The 17,315-nt window shown below is 34.0% G+C and overlaps 1 protein-coding gene across 2 annotated transcripts in view; it reads left to right on the top strand.

The window, feature by feature from the left end:
* RIMS2 (regulating synaptic membrane exocytosis 2) overlaps positions 1-17,315 on the top strand; it is a 581,950-nt gene that overhangs the window by 447,431 nt on the left and 117,204 nt on the right. For both annotated transcript variants that reach the window (XM_064588000.1, XM_064588001.1), the window contains exon 22: positions 2,681-2,853. In XM_064588000.1, the coding sequence (XP_064444070.1) occupies positions 2,681-2,853 (173 nt within the window). The remainder of the gene's footprint in view (positions 1-2,680; positions 2,854-17,315) is intronic.

Raw genomic sequence — 17,315 nt, 5'->3', positions numbered from 1 at the left:
TTGTGTATTGAGATAACGTACCAGAGACAGATATTAAAAATGAGGCATGTTCTGTGTCAGCCAAGAAGTGTCATGGATTTCCTGCTGAGATAAAGCTACTTCTCATCCTGTGTCTGGGAATCAGTAGTTCTCCATAAAATAATGGGATATGGATGAAGCTGGTCAAATGGGGAAGGTGAGACCTGAGGACAGAGTAGGAGTCAGTGGCAAAGTTTGGTTTCATATTTCAATTTTGCTTTATAAACATATTTTCTGAAATGAATCTCTTGGAGATATGTAAAATTGGATATATTTTTATTGTAGCTTAGCGCAGTCTTAAAATAGTGTATTTATTTTGGGGTATTTCTACCTAGTATTTTTTTCGGTAAAGATATACGTGGAATTGATACTAAACCAGTATTCAACTACTATCGAATCATCATCATCATCATCATTTGTCATTTATTAAACACTTGTTGTATGTCGATATTGTGCTAAGTGCTTTGTTACATACATTATCTTCTTTAATCCTTGCAGCAAACATGGGAGATGGATACAGTTGTTGTCCATGTTTTAACAGATAAAAAACTGGGACTTATAGAAGCAATTGGCCTGAGATTACAAACCTAAGAATTTTATGTAGCTACGATTCAGACCAACAATTCATTCTCACTCCAGGGCATGTGCTCTGGTTACATTATTATTTCTTACTACCTCTTACAGTTGGATCCAGCCATCGAGATGCTATTCTACACAATGGCTGAAGACATTGTCACTTCAAAATGTCACACAATGTCACAAAAAATTGTTTTTAATATTTTAAAGTGACGTTAGTTTGAAAAAGAATATCATGGACCAAATGTTCTCCAATAAATTCACTGTAAATAAATAATCCACCTTTAAAATCAACATGAAGGTTCTATTTACATCGGTATTTCCTGAAAAAAAGGCAGCGAATTTTGCAGAACTTAAGTGTATTCTCTTTGATACTTGGATTTACCCAACAAAGTTGAAAGTTAAAATGTACTAAGGAAGGCCAGTACCTCACCTAATTTGAATGTATATTTCTAGATTAAGGATTTGATTATCAAATTTTAAGGAGCCTTAAAATTAATCCCCTCATTTTATATTTGAAGAAAAGAATCAGTCATTAACTCAAAAATATATAACTAGACACTGAGAGATCCTTGGGGAAAAAAAAAACAGATCATTTTAATCTGATTTACTGTTTATACTATACCCTATTACCATTCAATTTATCTTAGCCAGAATGTTTATATCTATCTAATATTTGCAGTGAATTGTTATTCTTACCAGATGATTTATTAAGTAAAGATTCTTCAAGTCACAGTAAATTGTTTATATAAGGTAATCATCTTTTAGGGCTTTGTGATACTTGCTAGTATCTGTGATTAGAAAAATCTCCATTGCAAAATCGACCAAATAAGGATGTTTCAACATGATGTTTGAAGTGCATATAAACAAAGAAAGACCTATTAGCAGATATTCTCTTAACCCACTAGTAGCCATCAGGTAGTAATGATACAATCATAATTATTTATTTATATTATTAGATAGCAGACATGTATTATTTCTAATTTTCAAAACAACCCTGCAAGGAAGATATTATTATCCCTGTTATTTTATAAACAGGCTTGTAAAGGTCAGATAATTTGCTCGAGTTTACCCAGCTAGTAAGAGTTTTTCTTACCCCAGGTTTTCCAGACTCCAAAGTCTGTTCTTTTTTTACATCCCAAGTGCCATGAACACAAAGCATTCATAATGGCTTGCAACTTACCAGAATATTTGACCACCCAGAACACCCTGCAGGCTGGCTGTGCCAGATAACGATTTGATTATTTCAATTCCAGGAAATTTGAACTATTGTAAATAATAATGACTTTTTCTAGTATTTCTAGGATTCATCAAAACTCCAGCCACCATGCAAAAATTAAACTCTCTTTTTTCTTGGCTTTTCTTTTAAAAAGTTAGTGTTTTGGGGTGCCTGGGTGGCTCAGTTGGTTAAGCGACTGCCTTCGGCTCAGGTCATGATCTTGGAGTCTCTGGATCGAGTCCCGCATCGGGCTCCCTGCTTGTCAGGGAGTCTGCTTCTCCCTCTGACCCTCCCCCCTCTCATGTGCTTTCTCTCTCTCTCATTCTCTCTCTCTCAAATAAATAAATAAAATCTTGAAAAAAAAATAAAAAATAAAAAAAATAAAAAGTTAGTGTTTTAATACTTAGATTCTATACTATCTCTACGTTTTCAGTGAAGCATAATGGATTACAAGAGAACCTTGGTGGCTACTAAAATTGGTCTTTATAAGTTACAATGGCAACCTTATACGCTTTCTTTTTCAAATTCTATACAGCAATCAAACAATTCCACTTCCTTATATTACATTTATTTCCCAGATTTTACCTAAGTGTTCTTCCCTGGGGCCATTGCTCTTGTGAAACTGTTTTAATGGCCTTCACTGGGGTGTGGTGAAAATGCTCTAATTGCCTTTGCTAAAAACAAGGTTTCATATAAATTGGATTTCTCTTTTAGGATAATTGCCATTCACTTTTGTTTTATATGCCACTGAGTGGGGTTTTGCAGTCTCCTCTGTGGACAATTGAAGTGCTGAAATAGGAGAAGCTAATGATTGCTGTGTGTGGTAACACTGACCACCTCTGCGTGTTTGTCAATCTGTGTTAACAGTATCGATCAGGATGGGATCCTCGTAGAGGGGCAGATAATATTTCCACTAAATCTTCGGACAGTGATGTAAGTGATGTGTCTGCGGTTTCGAGGACTAGTAGTGCTTCTCGTTTCAGCAGCACGAGCTACATGTCTGTCCAATCAGAACGGCCAGGAGGAAACAAGAAAACCAGGTGAGTAAGGGGACTGTAGCAGGCACTTCTTTTTTCTAAACATATTCTAGGAGGTCTTTGATTTTTCTTTGGACAAACATAAAATCCTGGATTTCAAAGTGGTTAATACGTGTTGTTAAGGCAATAAGAAGTTCTGAACATATCACTATTATATTTTGGTCTCTATTCAAACTACTTGCACAGAAAAGTTTTGTAGAACGTAGTTTTCTTACTAGACTACTTGAAATCCTGTCACGAGTTATTTTTTCATGCTTGCTGTTTTAAAAAGTAATTCTGTTATCATTATATCTTTCCTGAAATTAAAGTGATGGCTAAGTTAAGACTTGAATTTGTTAACGTTCCAAAGAATATGAAAAATAATATTTTGAAGGGGTTTTTTTCCCTAGCCTAATACACTTCAGTGATTCAGAATACATAAGAATATGACTTTTTTAGTAGGATGCTCTCTCATTCTCCTGAAACTTTTAGAAATGCATGGAAAAAGTCCTCGGCTTCTCAAGAAAATGTATAAATGTCATATATGTTAGTACAATTTTTACTTATCACCTGACCTATAGATTTTATAGGCACCTAAGCTGGGTTTTTTTACTCCCATTACATCAGAAAACGTCTGTAATGGAGACTACAACTTTTTTCCATGCAACTTTGTGACAGGAAAATCTGATCTAAAAACAATGATGACTGAGTGTTGCTCACACAGTGCTGCTTCTGGTATACGCTGGAGAAAAAAGTATTCATCATTTAAAAGACAGAATTTTTGTTTGTTTGAGTAGTTTTCATTACATTTCTGTTTAATTTCATGTGCAGTTTTTTCCTTGACTTTTTCTTTCTTGTTTGTGTTTCTTTGCATGCCTTCGATTTGTGTTGCTTTCAAAAGGCCAAAGGGAATAGAAGAGGGAGGGCAAGAAGGGGATAAGCATGAAGAGATAGTTCATGAGAAGGAAGAGGTAAAGGAAGAAAAACTTAATGAGAATGAGAAAGGGACAGAGATCACAAAAACATGTGATAAGGAGAAAAACAGACAATCAGGAGACGAGGAAAAAGCACAAGATATACCTGAGCAAGGGAAAGAAAAAGAACAGTGGAATAAAGAGGATTTGCAAAGACGATTTTCACAAGATGATGACAGGTAAAATTTGCTTATTTGTGTAGACATTTCCCATTAGTAACGTAGTCCTTTTTCCTAATCCTAAAAAGTATTTTGCCATTTTCATTTGGTTTATTTCCTTGTGTTTTATCTATTTAGCTTCTAATACAACTAATTCCTATATTGGCAAATTATTATCAAACAGATTGACTTATGAAACAGTCTTTAATTTGTATCCACTAGCTCTGAGGGTCTGCTTTATTTGGTTTTCTTGATGACTCTCTGAATCCAATGTGAATTTCCCTTAGTTCCTTTAATGTTAATTGCTGTATAACTTCTCCATTTGTAGAGTCAAAATTTTTAGAATGAGCTTCTGAAGAGCCTGAAAAAAATTGGCCTACTTCATAAAAAGTATGACACGCTGGAGATTAACTCTAAAAATGAGTGGCAAAATAGCTAGCAAAAAGTAAGCTTTATTCATTCTCCGGCTCCCTTGCCTCTTAGTTTTCTGGTGGGTTCTAACCCAGTTTTGAGTACTGAGGAAGATTGCGAATCAGGGGCAGTACTCTGTTACTAGGAAAAGGATAGATGCCCCAGGGTTTGTTAGACGGCAAGCACGTTGGGTTAGCTCCCTCAAAAAATTTAGTCAGCTAGAGAAACTGCCAGAGAAGGAACTTTGAACAGGAAAGAAAGGGGAAAAACATAAGCAGCAAGGTATAAAAATAACTATGTTTTCATTTTCATAACACAGGCACCAAGTAAGTATGAAGCTATCTTTCTTTACAGTGCTGTGCTGAAAAGCACATCAGCACAATTATGCAGTAGACTTCATCTTTCTGCCTGAGGAGATGAGGTTTCTCTAATTATACTTCTCAGAGACTGAGAATTGTACATCATGTCCATTTTGGAGGAATTTGGATTTCTAGTGGTCAATCCAGAATTTGATTTTGTGTTAGTACATAGTTGGCTTGATAAGCATACCTTAGTATAAGCCAAACTTTGCATTATTATATCTAGCTCCAATCGCAGTTTGTACTTATTCATAATTAATGAGAAAGGTAACTGGGGCAGATGTTTATCCCTTCAGTATACAATTCAGTGTTTTAGTCTATGACATTTCACTTTTTGTCTCAGATTGGTATATTACTATATCTGTGATCTATGAACGTTTCTGTGTAACAGACATTAAACCTAAAAGGAATCCTAAATTTGGCCTGTTAATGTGATTTGAATCTAAACTAGTAATTGCAAATCTACCTTCATTACTTATCTAACTTCCAATAATTACAGTGGTTTAGCAATAAAGACCATTTTTCTGATTTGTTGGGCGTAGAATAATTTCATCATTGGTTCACAGAGAAAAGCTTTCCTTGGAAGAGTTTCCTTTCTTTCAAAAGCAGAGCAAAATCCAGGTCTCTACTATTTTTCTTTCTGTATACTGTGTAGAGAACACCTGAGCCCATTGGTGTTTGCCTGGAGCCAAAAGTCTGACATACCTGGCTTGGTGGACAAAGATTTTAAGTTTTCAGTTTTTAATTTATTACTTTCTTTATCATTTCCTTTAGGGAAAGAGTACATTATTTTGCAGGGGAAAGGGAAAGATGATATATTCCTAGCAATCTGAGACATCAAGGCACTGTACTCAGCTGAAGTAACTATATAATCCTTCTGAAATTATAAAGGGGGCCAGGCAGATGTCTCTAGGGAACATAGATTCTATAAGATGACGAGAAGTATCAACTGCAATTATTTGTAGGAAACTTTTGGTGTCACTAATTATTACAACATAAGATCTTGAAATTGCTTTCATTTCTTAGAATAAAGTGAACAATCTTTATTAGAGGATATATGTCTGAGTACTCCCAGTAATATTTTGTTTTGGTCATTGATGAACGCAATCATAGATTGTTTAAACACTAAAAACAGCTTATGTGCTTATACGAAATTACTGGAAATAATCTTATTCTATAATACACCATTGACATTTTATGCCTTTTACTAGTAATCCAAGTTTTATAAAGGAAAAAAATTTTTGACTTCAGAATTTAAGAATTTATAGCAATGCTAGAACTTAAAATTAACACAGTGACTACAATGTACCAAATCCATTATAGTTGCTGTTTTCATTACAGTAATTGAATCTCATTGCATAATACAGAATTATGTTTTTTTGTGGTCTAGTAGTCACATTAGAGTACGTCTTCTGAATATACAAGTAGAAAATGAATAGGAAAAAGTAAATTCAAAAATGGTTCATTAAATTTTTGAATATAATATTTTTCAAAGTTGATAAATAATATATTCATATTTATATATTTACATTTACATACATGTATATAAGTCAGGTTAATGCCCCTATATCATTAATGATCTTTTGGTAAGCTCTAGAAAATCCAAGATTATTTTAACCATTTAAAATATTTTTTCTCAGTCTGTGTACATGTGTGCATGTTCTAAATTTTATATCCATTTACATTTGCCAATTATATATATATATATCCATTATACATTTGCCTATATATATGTATATATTACACATATATATAAAATGGTAAGCTGGCTCAGAAAAAAACAGTGTTCAGAGTTCAGAGGTAAGGAGAAATCATTTATTCAACCAATACTTTCTCAAGCACTCTACTAAAAACTGGGGATAGAAATGAAATTAAGCATTTCTAAATATCTAAGCCTGAGAGTGAATAAGTTTCTTAGCCTTGTGTGAGTGGACATTTAAGGATAGCTTCATATCCAAAAAATGTTATTAATATACCTAAACAAATTCACAAGCATATTTAAGGAAGGAATTTGGCACAGAAAGGAGGGCATCTTAAGTAAATCTGCAATGGAAGATAGAAAAAACAAATACTGAAAAATATAGTATTGTCAAAACCAACAATACTGGTAGCTTTATGATCAAACTGGACTTATCTATTCTTCTAGGTTTTGTTCTAGGGCTATAAGACAAAAGGAAAAATTCAAGAAATTAGTTCTCTATAAACTTTTAGTTCTCCGGTATGTCTGTAAATGCTAGAGAGTTATAATTTCTTTTTAAAGAGAATGTTCTTGAGATAGGGACATTTTTTAAAGGAAAAAGGTTGGCATCTGTTCAAATATTCATGAAAAACTGTTTTTAAGAAACTTAAGCCATCTAAATTGTGTAGATAAAAATTCTTAAAATCTTTAGAATAGCAAGCAGAGTAATTATTAATGAAATATTTATTGCTACTAACATGTGGATCAGAGTTATAGATTGGAGTTGAACATTTTCATGACCATGTGATATTCGTTGGTACATACAGCATATTTATGCCCACATTACAGACTTTTAAAGGAGAAACAGTATGTCTCATAAAAGTAATTGTGGATGAGGAATGAATCTAAGATACCTGGATTCTCATCCTGACTCTGTCACATTTACCCGCTCACTTTCTCTGGGCTTTTTTGTTTGCCAGTTAGAGGAATGAATGATTCATACCCCTTCCCAAAGTACACCGCCAACAGGAAAGGAAACATCTTCTGTTACACTGAGATTTGTCTTTATTATCATGAGCTCAAGAGATCATTGGTTCTGCAGCTAACCACTAGTAGAACAAACAGCTCAACGTAAGTTTCCAGCATTTGGCAGGTGTTTCCAAAATTTAGGTGACCAGTATTTAATACTCCATAGATCAAGCTGAGTCTTTCAGTTTTCTGGAAATATGTTTCAGTGCGAACTCATCCCATCGGGCATACTGAACGACTATGCTGTTCTACACCTTATTACTAGTGGTCTGTGTTTTCTTTTGCTTTTTTCTTTCTCATTAAGGCTATCTTCTAGTTAGTACTACTGAAATCTTACAAGCTTGTGTAAGTTCTCCTCTATTTTATGATTGTGCATGAAAAGGGAATTTTTAAAAAAATACGTAAATATCACTCTTAGAATTTTGATTCTGTAAGTTTGGGGTGGGGCCCAGGAATTTGCATTTTTAAAACAAATACCCCAAGTGGTTATGATGCTATCTATTCTTTCTTTGGGGTTGCTTATATTTCCTAATGAATTTTATGATCAGCTTGTCAGTTTTGGGGTGAAAAAAAAGCAGCTGGGATTCTGATGGGGATTTGTTTAATTAGATCAGTTTAGGGACTGTTACCATCTTAAAAATATTATCTTCCAATCTGTGAGCATGAGATGTTCCATTTATTTTCTTAACTTTCTTACAATGATGTTTTATAGTTTTCAGTGTACACATCTTACACTTCTTTTGTTAAATTTATTCTAAGCATTTTTGCGTGCTATTATAAATGGAATTGTTTTATTAATTTACTTTTAGTGCTGTTCATTGCTAGTATATAGAAATACAATTCATTTCTATATATATATTGATCTTGTATCCTACAACCTTGCTGTATTTCATTTATTAGTTTTAAAAGGTTTTTTTTGTTAATTCCTTAGGATATTCTATATAAGAGATCATGTCATCTGTGAATAAAGGTAGTTTTACTTCTTCCTTCCAATCTGAATGCCTTTTACTTCCTTTTCTTGTCTAATGACCTGGCTAAAACCGTCACTACGGTGTTAAACAGAAGTGACTCATAGAAAGTTCTTAAAAGAAAAAACCATATAGAATTACTCTGAATTAACTGTCACAGCATTTTTGAGGATATTTTCTCCGATGCCACTCATCCATTTTAGAATAGTCTATGCAAAACTTTCTTTTAAAATTCTCTGAGTATTTCTCCTAAACAACTGATGTATCTGCTTCACAGGAAACAAAACATTGTAGCCCACTGTATGTTCTCTTTACCTAGTCTATCAGGAAGTCAAGTTCATAGTCAACACCTATTAATGCCATTCAATTTCTTGAACTACATGATATTAAAATTATATTACATATAATAATTGACATTTTCACTTTTGCCTCTTTTTTGAGGCTTTGCTTTTCTACTTCTATTTTACTATAATTTAGAGTTCTATAACTTTTTCTTAAAACTTCCTCAAATTATATATGCTGCTCAGTCTTAACAGTTTTCATATTTTATTGTGCAGACTTTTAGAATTTGACCCCATTACCCTTCTCTTCTTGAAATGCTTTTTTCTCAAAGCTTTTGTGATTGTACAGTCCTTTAATTCTCCGCCCATCTCTCTGGTCCCCTGTTTTTTTTTTTGTGAGCTTTCTGTATGCCCCTTTTATGTTAATATTTTCCAGGGTCCCATCCTAGGCCCCCCTTTTTTTACTCTACACATTTTTTTACTCTACACTCTACACACTCTACACATATCTTGTCAGTGCATTTTTAATTCCATGGCTTCAAGTAGTATCAGTATATTAATGACTTCCCAAACTATATTTCCAGTCCAGATCTCTTTCTTAATCCTCCACCAGATCTATCCGGTCCTGTTCTGTCCATCTTCTTGTCCGTCCTGGAGACATACCAAGCTCAACATATAAAATTAAAGGATGCCTGGGTGGCTCAGTTGGTTAAGCATCTGCCTTCAGCTCAGGTCACGATCACGGGGTCTTGGGATTGAGCCCGTCATCAGGCTCCCAGCTCAGTGGGGAGCCTGCTTCTCCCTCTCCCTTTGCCCCTCCCCAACACTTATGTTTTCTCTCTCTCTCACACATATATAGATAAAATCTTTTTAAAAAATGTAAAATTAAATTCATCATACTCCTCACCAAACAAGCAACCAAAATGAATGGTCTGCTTCTCTTGTACTGTCTTTCTCAGTGCATGGCTCCCATATTCTTACACTTGCCCAAGTGTAGCAACCCGGACATCACTCTTTACTGAACACAATTCCCTGCCTCCAGTCACCAAGTCTTATGGATTCTAATGCTTAATCATTTCTGAAATATGTCCATTTCTCCCAAAACCTATTTCCTCTTCCATGAATTAATCTATTATCTCTTACAGAGATTAGTTTAGTAGGAAACTCTTATCTTTTAAAAATAATAACTCATAACTCTGAGCTCATTATGATAATAGCATTTATGAATTATATACTTTTAAAAGATGAGTTTTATGGTATGTGAATTAGATCTTCTAAAATGCTCAAAAAATACTAAAAAAATTTAAATGCTCAAAAAGTATCTGCAAAAAAAAAGTGAAACTGTGATCTATGTTGCTTCTTCAGTAAATATTATGAGTATAGTGGTGATAAATGTAGGTATTTTGTTTAGGGCTTAGTTTGTCAAGCATGTTTTCTTCTATTCCATTTCTCCTTAAGAGCTACCTTTCCGTAAAATATTTATCTCTCTTTTTAAAAAATTCTTGCATACATTTTTAACATCACCAGGGTGCTTAAGATGAATAAAATACAGCCTTATTCTTAAGAAAAGGTGATGACTTTCTTTTCCCCTTTTTTATAGTCCCAGATTTCTCCTTTGCACATAAATATAGTTGTTGGCCTGAAACTATGAACTCTATTTATATACCGAAGATGCTCAGTTAATAATAAGCTATTCTCATACAAATTTGGAAAAATTACTGGGTTAAATGATTCTCCATCACACTGTTTTCTATGTGTGGTAAATCTGAGTGTGCTTATGACTTCATGGTCTCCATATCGGATCACTGAGTGAAAGCTTTGAGACTTGATTATGTATACGGTCTAAAGAGAAGGAGCATTTGACGATAAAGTACTGAGAAGGCATAGCTACTAGAGTGAGAACCTGAAGATGGAGGAGGGCTTTGGGTCAGAAGCATAGGTGGATAGATTGGCTCAAAGCAGAAAAAAGGCAAATATGAAAATAGATAAGTTAGACTGGGAGTTGGGAAGTTGGTTGTCACTACCTGATAGCCTTAATTTTCTCAAACACATAAGAGGCAGAATGTAAGAGTTTGTAAGTTGAATTAGAGGTTTGATTTGAAGATTTTGAATAATTGCTGAAGAAAATTGGAAAGGTAGCTGACCAAAGACAAATTAAAAGGTTGATGAATAACTCAGTAAATCCAACTGAGGGACATTTCCAAGAGACACCAGCATGGGAGAGTAGTGTGATCTTTTCTAGCAGTACTGAGCCAATCCAAGTGTAGGTACAGAAGTCAGATTGTAGCATTTGTGGAGGATGGGAATTTCGATGGGAGGGGCTGTTAGAAAAATAGTAGTGGAAAGAAATTAAGGGTTCTTATGTAAATATCAATGCTAGACAAGAAGGAAGAAAAGTCCAGACAGGAACTGATATACTAGGAGAAGGTAGAGAAAATTCAAAAATTGGAAAACTATGTCATGTAGTACAAAAGCAAATCTGGGGAACTGGAAACGTGAGAGGTTTTAACATCACAGTTTGACAGTGAAACTTAAGATTGTGTGATGGAGCTATTTAACTAGTTAGCAAATTTTAAGACATAGCCATTGAAGCAAGTAGAATAGAGTGGATGAAAAGAGTAAATGTGAAGGTAGATGGAGATAGGTAAGTTTTAGAGTTATGAAGCAGTTGGTTAGGTCTTCTTAATGAATAAATATATAAGTTTCATAGGATTACAGTAAAAATGAGAATTGAAAAGAAGACTAAGCCAGCTCCTAAAGACTTGAGTGAATGAGTCAATGGCCATGAAGTCACCAGATGATAAGAGGAGAAAAAGAGGAGAAGTACCTGTTGGCATAGCCAGAAGTCATAAACTGCAAAAAAAAAAAAAAAAAAAAAAAAATTAAAAAAATAAACTTTTAAGTAAAAGTAGAAGAGAAATATTCAAAAAAAAGGTAGCCAGTAGTTAGAAATATTACAACCTATGAAGAAGGACAAGTATTTGTCACTAGAGAGGACTTCAAGGGAAGGAATGTGTTCAAGGAAGCACCAGATTTTAGTTAAGACAAGATAGAGATTGTTTTCTTGACCATAATGAAAAGGGTTTGGAATAAGTAACAAGAGTATAGCTTTGTAATAGAGCCACCTGGCTTTTCCTCTGCTGTTGGTGTCACCGCTTTTTTGGGGTCTTCTTTTCAGCTCACTCATAGTATTTATACTTCAATACCACATCTCTATTTTTTGATATGAAATTAGAGGTCAGTGTTAATTAAAATTTACTCCCACATCCTGCATAAATTTTAAGAGACTTATAAAATTTAATGGGCTTCGTAATGTAATCATTATTAGCAAGTCTCTTCATTTGTATTTCTCTGATAACTGGTTATTCTATCCTGTTACCACCAGAAAATCCTGCTCAGAGATGTCTACACAGATTCATTTTTACTGATGAATCAATTTCCCTATAGATAGAACAGCAATTGAAGGTTATATACATTTAAAATGTCTATTAGCCTTCATTTATATATTGAACTTTTGTTTTCTGGTATTACCACCATTGGTTAAGCTATAAGTAAATAATGTTTCTATGGACTTACCTTCTATAATAGATAAAATTAGTTCTGTTGCTCTTTTTTTCATTTCTTTCTAACATTTTCACTACTAGCTGCATGTTAGAGAGTAAAATAAATTTACTGTGAAAGTAGAGAAACAATTAAATTGGAATGACTTTCACCATACAAAATAATAGCAGAAAAAAACTACTGCAGTAGTTTCCATCATATTTAATATTTGTTTTTACAAGCCAATAAGGACAATTAATCTACAGTTGTTATTCTAAACTAAATGAGATATTTGGAGCTAGTGACTCCTAGCAGAACTACAGTTATCCCTTAGGATGAACAAATTTAACATATAGAAGTTTGATTTTTATAGAAATAATAAAAGTAAGATCAAGTTTAAAGTCGAATTTTCATGCATGAATATTATTGGCAGTATATCAGTATAATGTGGTACTATATAGTATGGCTTCATTTTCAGCTTCTGATTCTCCATGTAGAAAAATGGGATCTAATCTTAAGGAAGCAAAAGTCATGGAAAAAAAATCCACAAATACCTGGCCTGAGACTTTAGAACCTTAATGACACAATTCAATCTTTATATTTTAGCCTTATTTTGACTTCGGTCTTTTATACTTACTGATCTTTCTCCTTACAGGCTCTTGCTTTTGTACTCTTGTGTATATGCTCACATCAATTCTTGTGCCTAAATTGTGGTTTCTTCCTTTCTGTTTATGAGTAAAGTACCTACCCATCCTTCAATACCAACTCAAACATAAATTCATCTAAGAAATACTGTCTCTTCTCTTCCTTCACAATTTATCTAATATCCTTTTACAATAACAGTTTCTCTTGTGGTATTCATTTTTCTCCTCTGAATATAATTAATTATATATCCATTTAATCAACCATGGTTGAGGGGCGCCTGGGTGGCTCAGTTGGTTAAGCCACTGCCTTTGGCTCAGGTCACGATCCTGGAGTCCCAGGATCGAGCCCCGCATCGGGCTCCCTGCTCGGCAGGGAGTCTGCTTCTCCCTCTGACCCTCCTCCCTTTCATGCTCTCTGTCTCTCATTCTCTCTCTCTCAAATAAATAAATAAAATTTTTTAAAAAATCAACCATGGTTAACCATTAGTTAGCCTTTTGAAGATAAATTATCTATCATTTTTATCTTTTTATTGTCTTATCTCCCAGTATCTCCAATACATCACACAAAGTAGGCGCTCAATAAAAGTTTGTGTATGAATATATGAATAAGTAAGATTGCAATAAAGCAGTGAAAATTTAGAGGTATGAAGAGCTTCCAACATAGTGCTTCTGGCTTCCAACATAGTGCAATACTCAATATGCCCATCTCAGTCTTCTTTGATGAAAGTTTTTAAATAGTCCAAGAGGTCATTTGTAATTCATTTAGGAAAGATTTAGTTAATTGATGTGTTGGTTTACTGATTTAATATATGAGAATAGTTATCTTTCTCATCTTTATACTTTTTGATAGGATTTTAGAATTAATTTTACACTGTTCTTTTGGGGTGCATTAGATTGGCATTCATTTGTCTAATCTTTAAATACTATCTTAGGGAACCCTTTTGTTATTTTTACTTATATGTTTTTCCCCCACCCTTGTCAGACTTCATACAGGATTTTTACATATAAAATAGTGATTATCATTAGAATGGCAAAAATAAGGAGACTTGTAAATTAGTCTTCTGAGACTTTTTTTTTTTTAAGATTTTATTTATTTATTTGACAGAGAGAGACACAGTGAGAGAGGGAACACAAGCAGGGGGAGTGGGAGAGGGAGAAGCAGGCTTCCTGCTGAGCAGGGAGCCCGATGCGGGGCTCGATCCCAGGACCCTGGGATCATGACCTGAGCCGAAGGCAGGCCCTTAACGACTGAGCCACCCAGGCGTCCCTCTTCTGAGACTTTCTATCAAGATATTTTGAATAAGTGATACATAGGACTTAATGTTGAAGTTGTCTGAGACAACTGCATATTTTCAGAACAATCTGTGAATTAACCAACTTACTTTACTATTTCTATTTATCATAGATTATGAATTACTGCTTTGCATGGTAGACCTGTCATCTGTAGAGATTTAGTTTCAGTCTGACTCAGGAAGGATTCAGCTGGCTTGCTTGGCAAAGTTGTGAATGAGAACTTGATGCCATGTTGCACTGACTCACAGTAAGCAGAATATAACTTATCATCAAACAAAATTTGTTTTAGTATTATAATAAATAACACATAAGTCCTCCAAAAATATACATGAGAGATAATATAGCGTAAGGTTAAAACTTAGCTGTGGATTCTGACAGAACTGGATTGAATCCTGGTTCTGTCAATTCCTAACAATATAAATGTAAGCAAATAAAAATCACTCTTTTCATCTATATATTATGGATAATAATAATAATTTTTCACAGGGTCGTCATGAAAATTCAATGAAATTATATCCTTAAAGCTTTAACACCATTCCTGGCATTCCTGGCACATGATAAGCATTTGATAAATAGTAGAGATTAGTAAGGAAAGAAAAAGGAGGCACCTGGGTGGCTCAGTCGGTTAAGCGTCTGCCTTTGACTCAGGTCATGATCTCAGGATCCTGGGATTGAGCCCCACATTGGACTCCCTGCTCAGCGGGAGGCCTGCTTCTCCCTCTCCCACCCATTCATGCTCTCACTGTCTCTCTCAAATAATAAATGAAATCTTAAAAAAAAAAAAAAAAGAAAGGAGAGGAAAAATAAATTATAAAATTCTCACTTTTTTGGCCTTTTTAACTGTGTATTTCATAGAAACTTTCCTGTAACACTTTGACAGATAATTCAGAATAAGATAAATCCATCTTACATTTTGTACAAGAGAAAATAATTCCCAAAATACCAAAGAGATTTCATGATAAGATAATTTCACAAAGTAATATGGTAGAGATTCTGAACAATGTTTATAAGGTTTGTTTCAGAGTTTGATATGGTTGACCTTTAATGGTCTTGGAGTTGTAGTGGTTTTATTCCTTAAATTGCCTTAATTTATTCAGCAAATATTTTTGAGCATCTTACATATGCCAGATCCTCTGGTAAAATGGGTTGATAAGACCTTTCCTTCAAAGAGCTTAAAGTCTAGAGGGGAGATAGAGTAATTAGAAATAAATAAATGGTTACAAGAAGTAATTACAGTAAGTAAAAGTATAAAAATTAATTCTAACATGTGATTTGATAATAACCCCCTTAGTACATCATTTTAACAACCCACTTAATCATCTCATTTAAAGCTCTCTACTAACTTTAAAACACAGGTGTATGGAAAATGAAAGTTATAAGGCATTATCTAAATTGCCCAATATTAAATCATTTAAACTGAAGTAGAAACAGGTGACTCTTTCAGCATTATACAAGCTAGGAAAACATCCTCAGAAGAAAATCCATTAGGTCTTATAAACCTCTAACTATTTAAAAATTCTGACTTAATAGCTTAAGAACATATCTGGGGGGGTGGGCACCTGATTGGCTCAGTCGTTAAGCGTCTGCCTTCGGCTCAGGTCATGATCCCAGGGTACTGGGATAGAGCCCTGCATTGGGTTTCCTGCTCTGCCGGAAGCCTGCTTCTCCCTCTCTCACTCCCCCTGCTTGTGTTCCCTCTCTCGCTGTCTCTCTCTCTCTGTCAAATAAATAAATAAAATAAAATAAAAAAGAACATATTTGAGAACCTTTGTTAAATAGTTTTTCTTAGCTCTGATGCATACCAAACATAAGGCTTTTAAAATCTAAAAAATACAATAATTAAAACATTACATACTATTTTGTACTTGGGACTCCTGGGTTCTCCTATTTCATTTTTTGTTCATTTGTTTTGTTTTTTAATCTTCCTGTCATATAAATCTGAAAGGGTCTCTAGCTAAAATCAATCAGCAAGGCAAGATTATGAAGTATGAATACTTAGAAATATAAATCGAATCTTTTAAATTGGTGCTTTCTAAGTATATTTCCAGAAAATTAACCCCATGAACTAATGCTTAAAAATAAATGGCTTTAAGGTCAACAAGTGTGGGAAACCAGCATACATACTGTCCTTCTCTTTGAGATTCGTAGTCTATATTAGCATTCTGAGAAGTTCTGTAATAAAGTTGTATTTAAAAAAGTATTTCCTAAACTTTATGATAGATTATTTTAATGTAATATTTTCACATTTTATTCTGAGAAACATGTTTTAAACTCAATGACATGCATTCATTTTTCATTCCTAACTTTGGCTTGCATTCTCTCAGTGAAATAAATATTTTTATTCTTGATGAGATTAGGCATGGAATTATGGTGCAAAATTTGGGGTTTCCCAGAAGAGATTCTTAGAGCTGAGAAAACTTGCTTATAGGGATTAATCTTGACCCTAAAGAAGCAGATGGGTGGGGCTAGGAAAAGAATTGTAAAATCAACTAGAAATTCACAAATCTGACAAGGAAAAGTATGATCCAAAGAATATGAGATAAGATTTATCCTCCAAATAATGACGCTACCAAAGGGCTGCATAAAAATGACTTATATAATTCAACAAATATCATGACATTTATAATTTTTGCTGACTTTTCACATGTATTTTAAAATTTAATTTACCCTGTCTCCTATTTAAGAAGTCACTTCAAACAAGGCAGTTGAGTCGCACTGTAGAGATGGAGTTGATGGTTAATAGCCCATTTCTACCTTGTCTATCCTTTTCTATTTGCTTGGACTATTAGTTGCTGAGATCAAAGGAGATAATAGCTTGAGTTCCACTGATGTCATATGTGCATGTGTGTCCCTATGTATGTGCACGCACGTGCATGCGCTACACTCTAGCACATGCTTAATGGAACTCTCTCCCAATTTCCCTCTTTAAGAAGTACTCTATCTTGCTCTGAACTTGAGGCCTTATGTCTAATTTTCTAGGCTTCCAGAGCTGATTTTACATTGTTATTTAATGTAGTCCATTACTCCCACAGCTAATATTTTAACACATCATTAAACTTTACTATTTCTACTGTCATTAGAATACACCCTCTTCACCAAAAGGATTAATTATACATATTATATAGGACAAACATGAACATTCTCTTACGTT

Source organism: Mirounga angustirostris, unplaced genomic scaffold (assembly GCF_029215605.1).
Source record: "Mirounga angustirostris isolate CCGP_5_RB_7025 unplaced genomic scaffold, mMirAng1.0.hap1 SCAF_4, whole genome shotgun sequence".
NCBI lineage: Eukaryota > Metazoa > Chordata > Mammalia > Carnivora > Phocidae > Mirounga > Mirounga angustirostris.
This window is presented reverse-complemented; position numbering and strand designations above follow the sequence as displayed.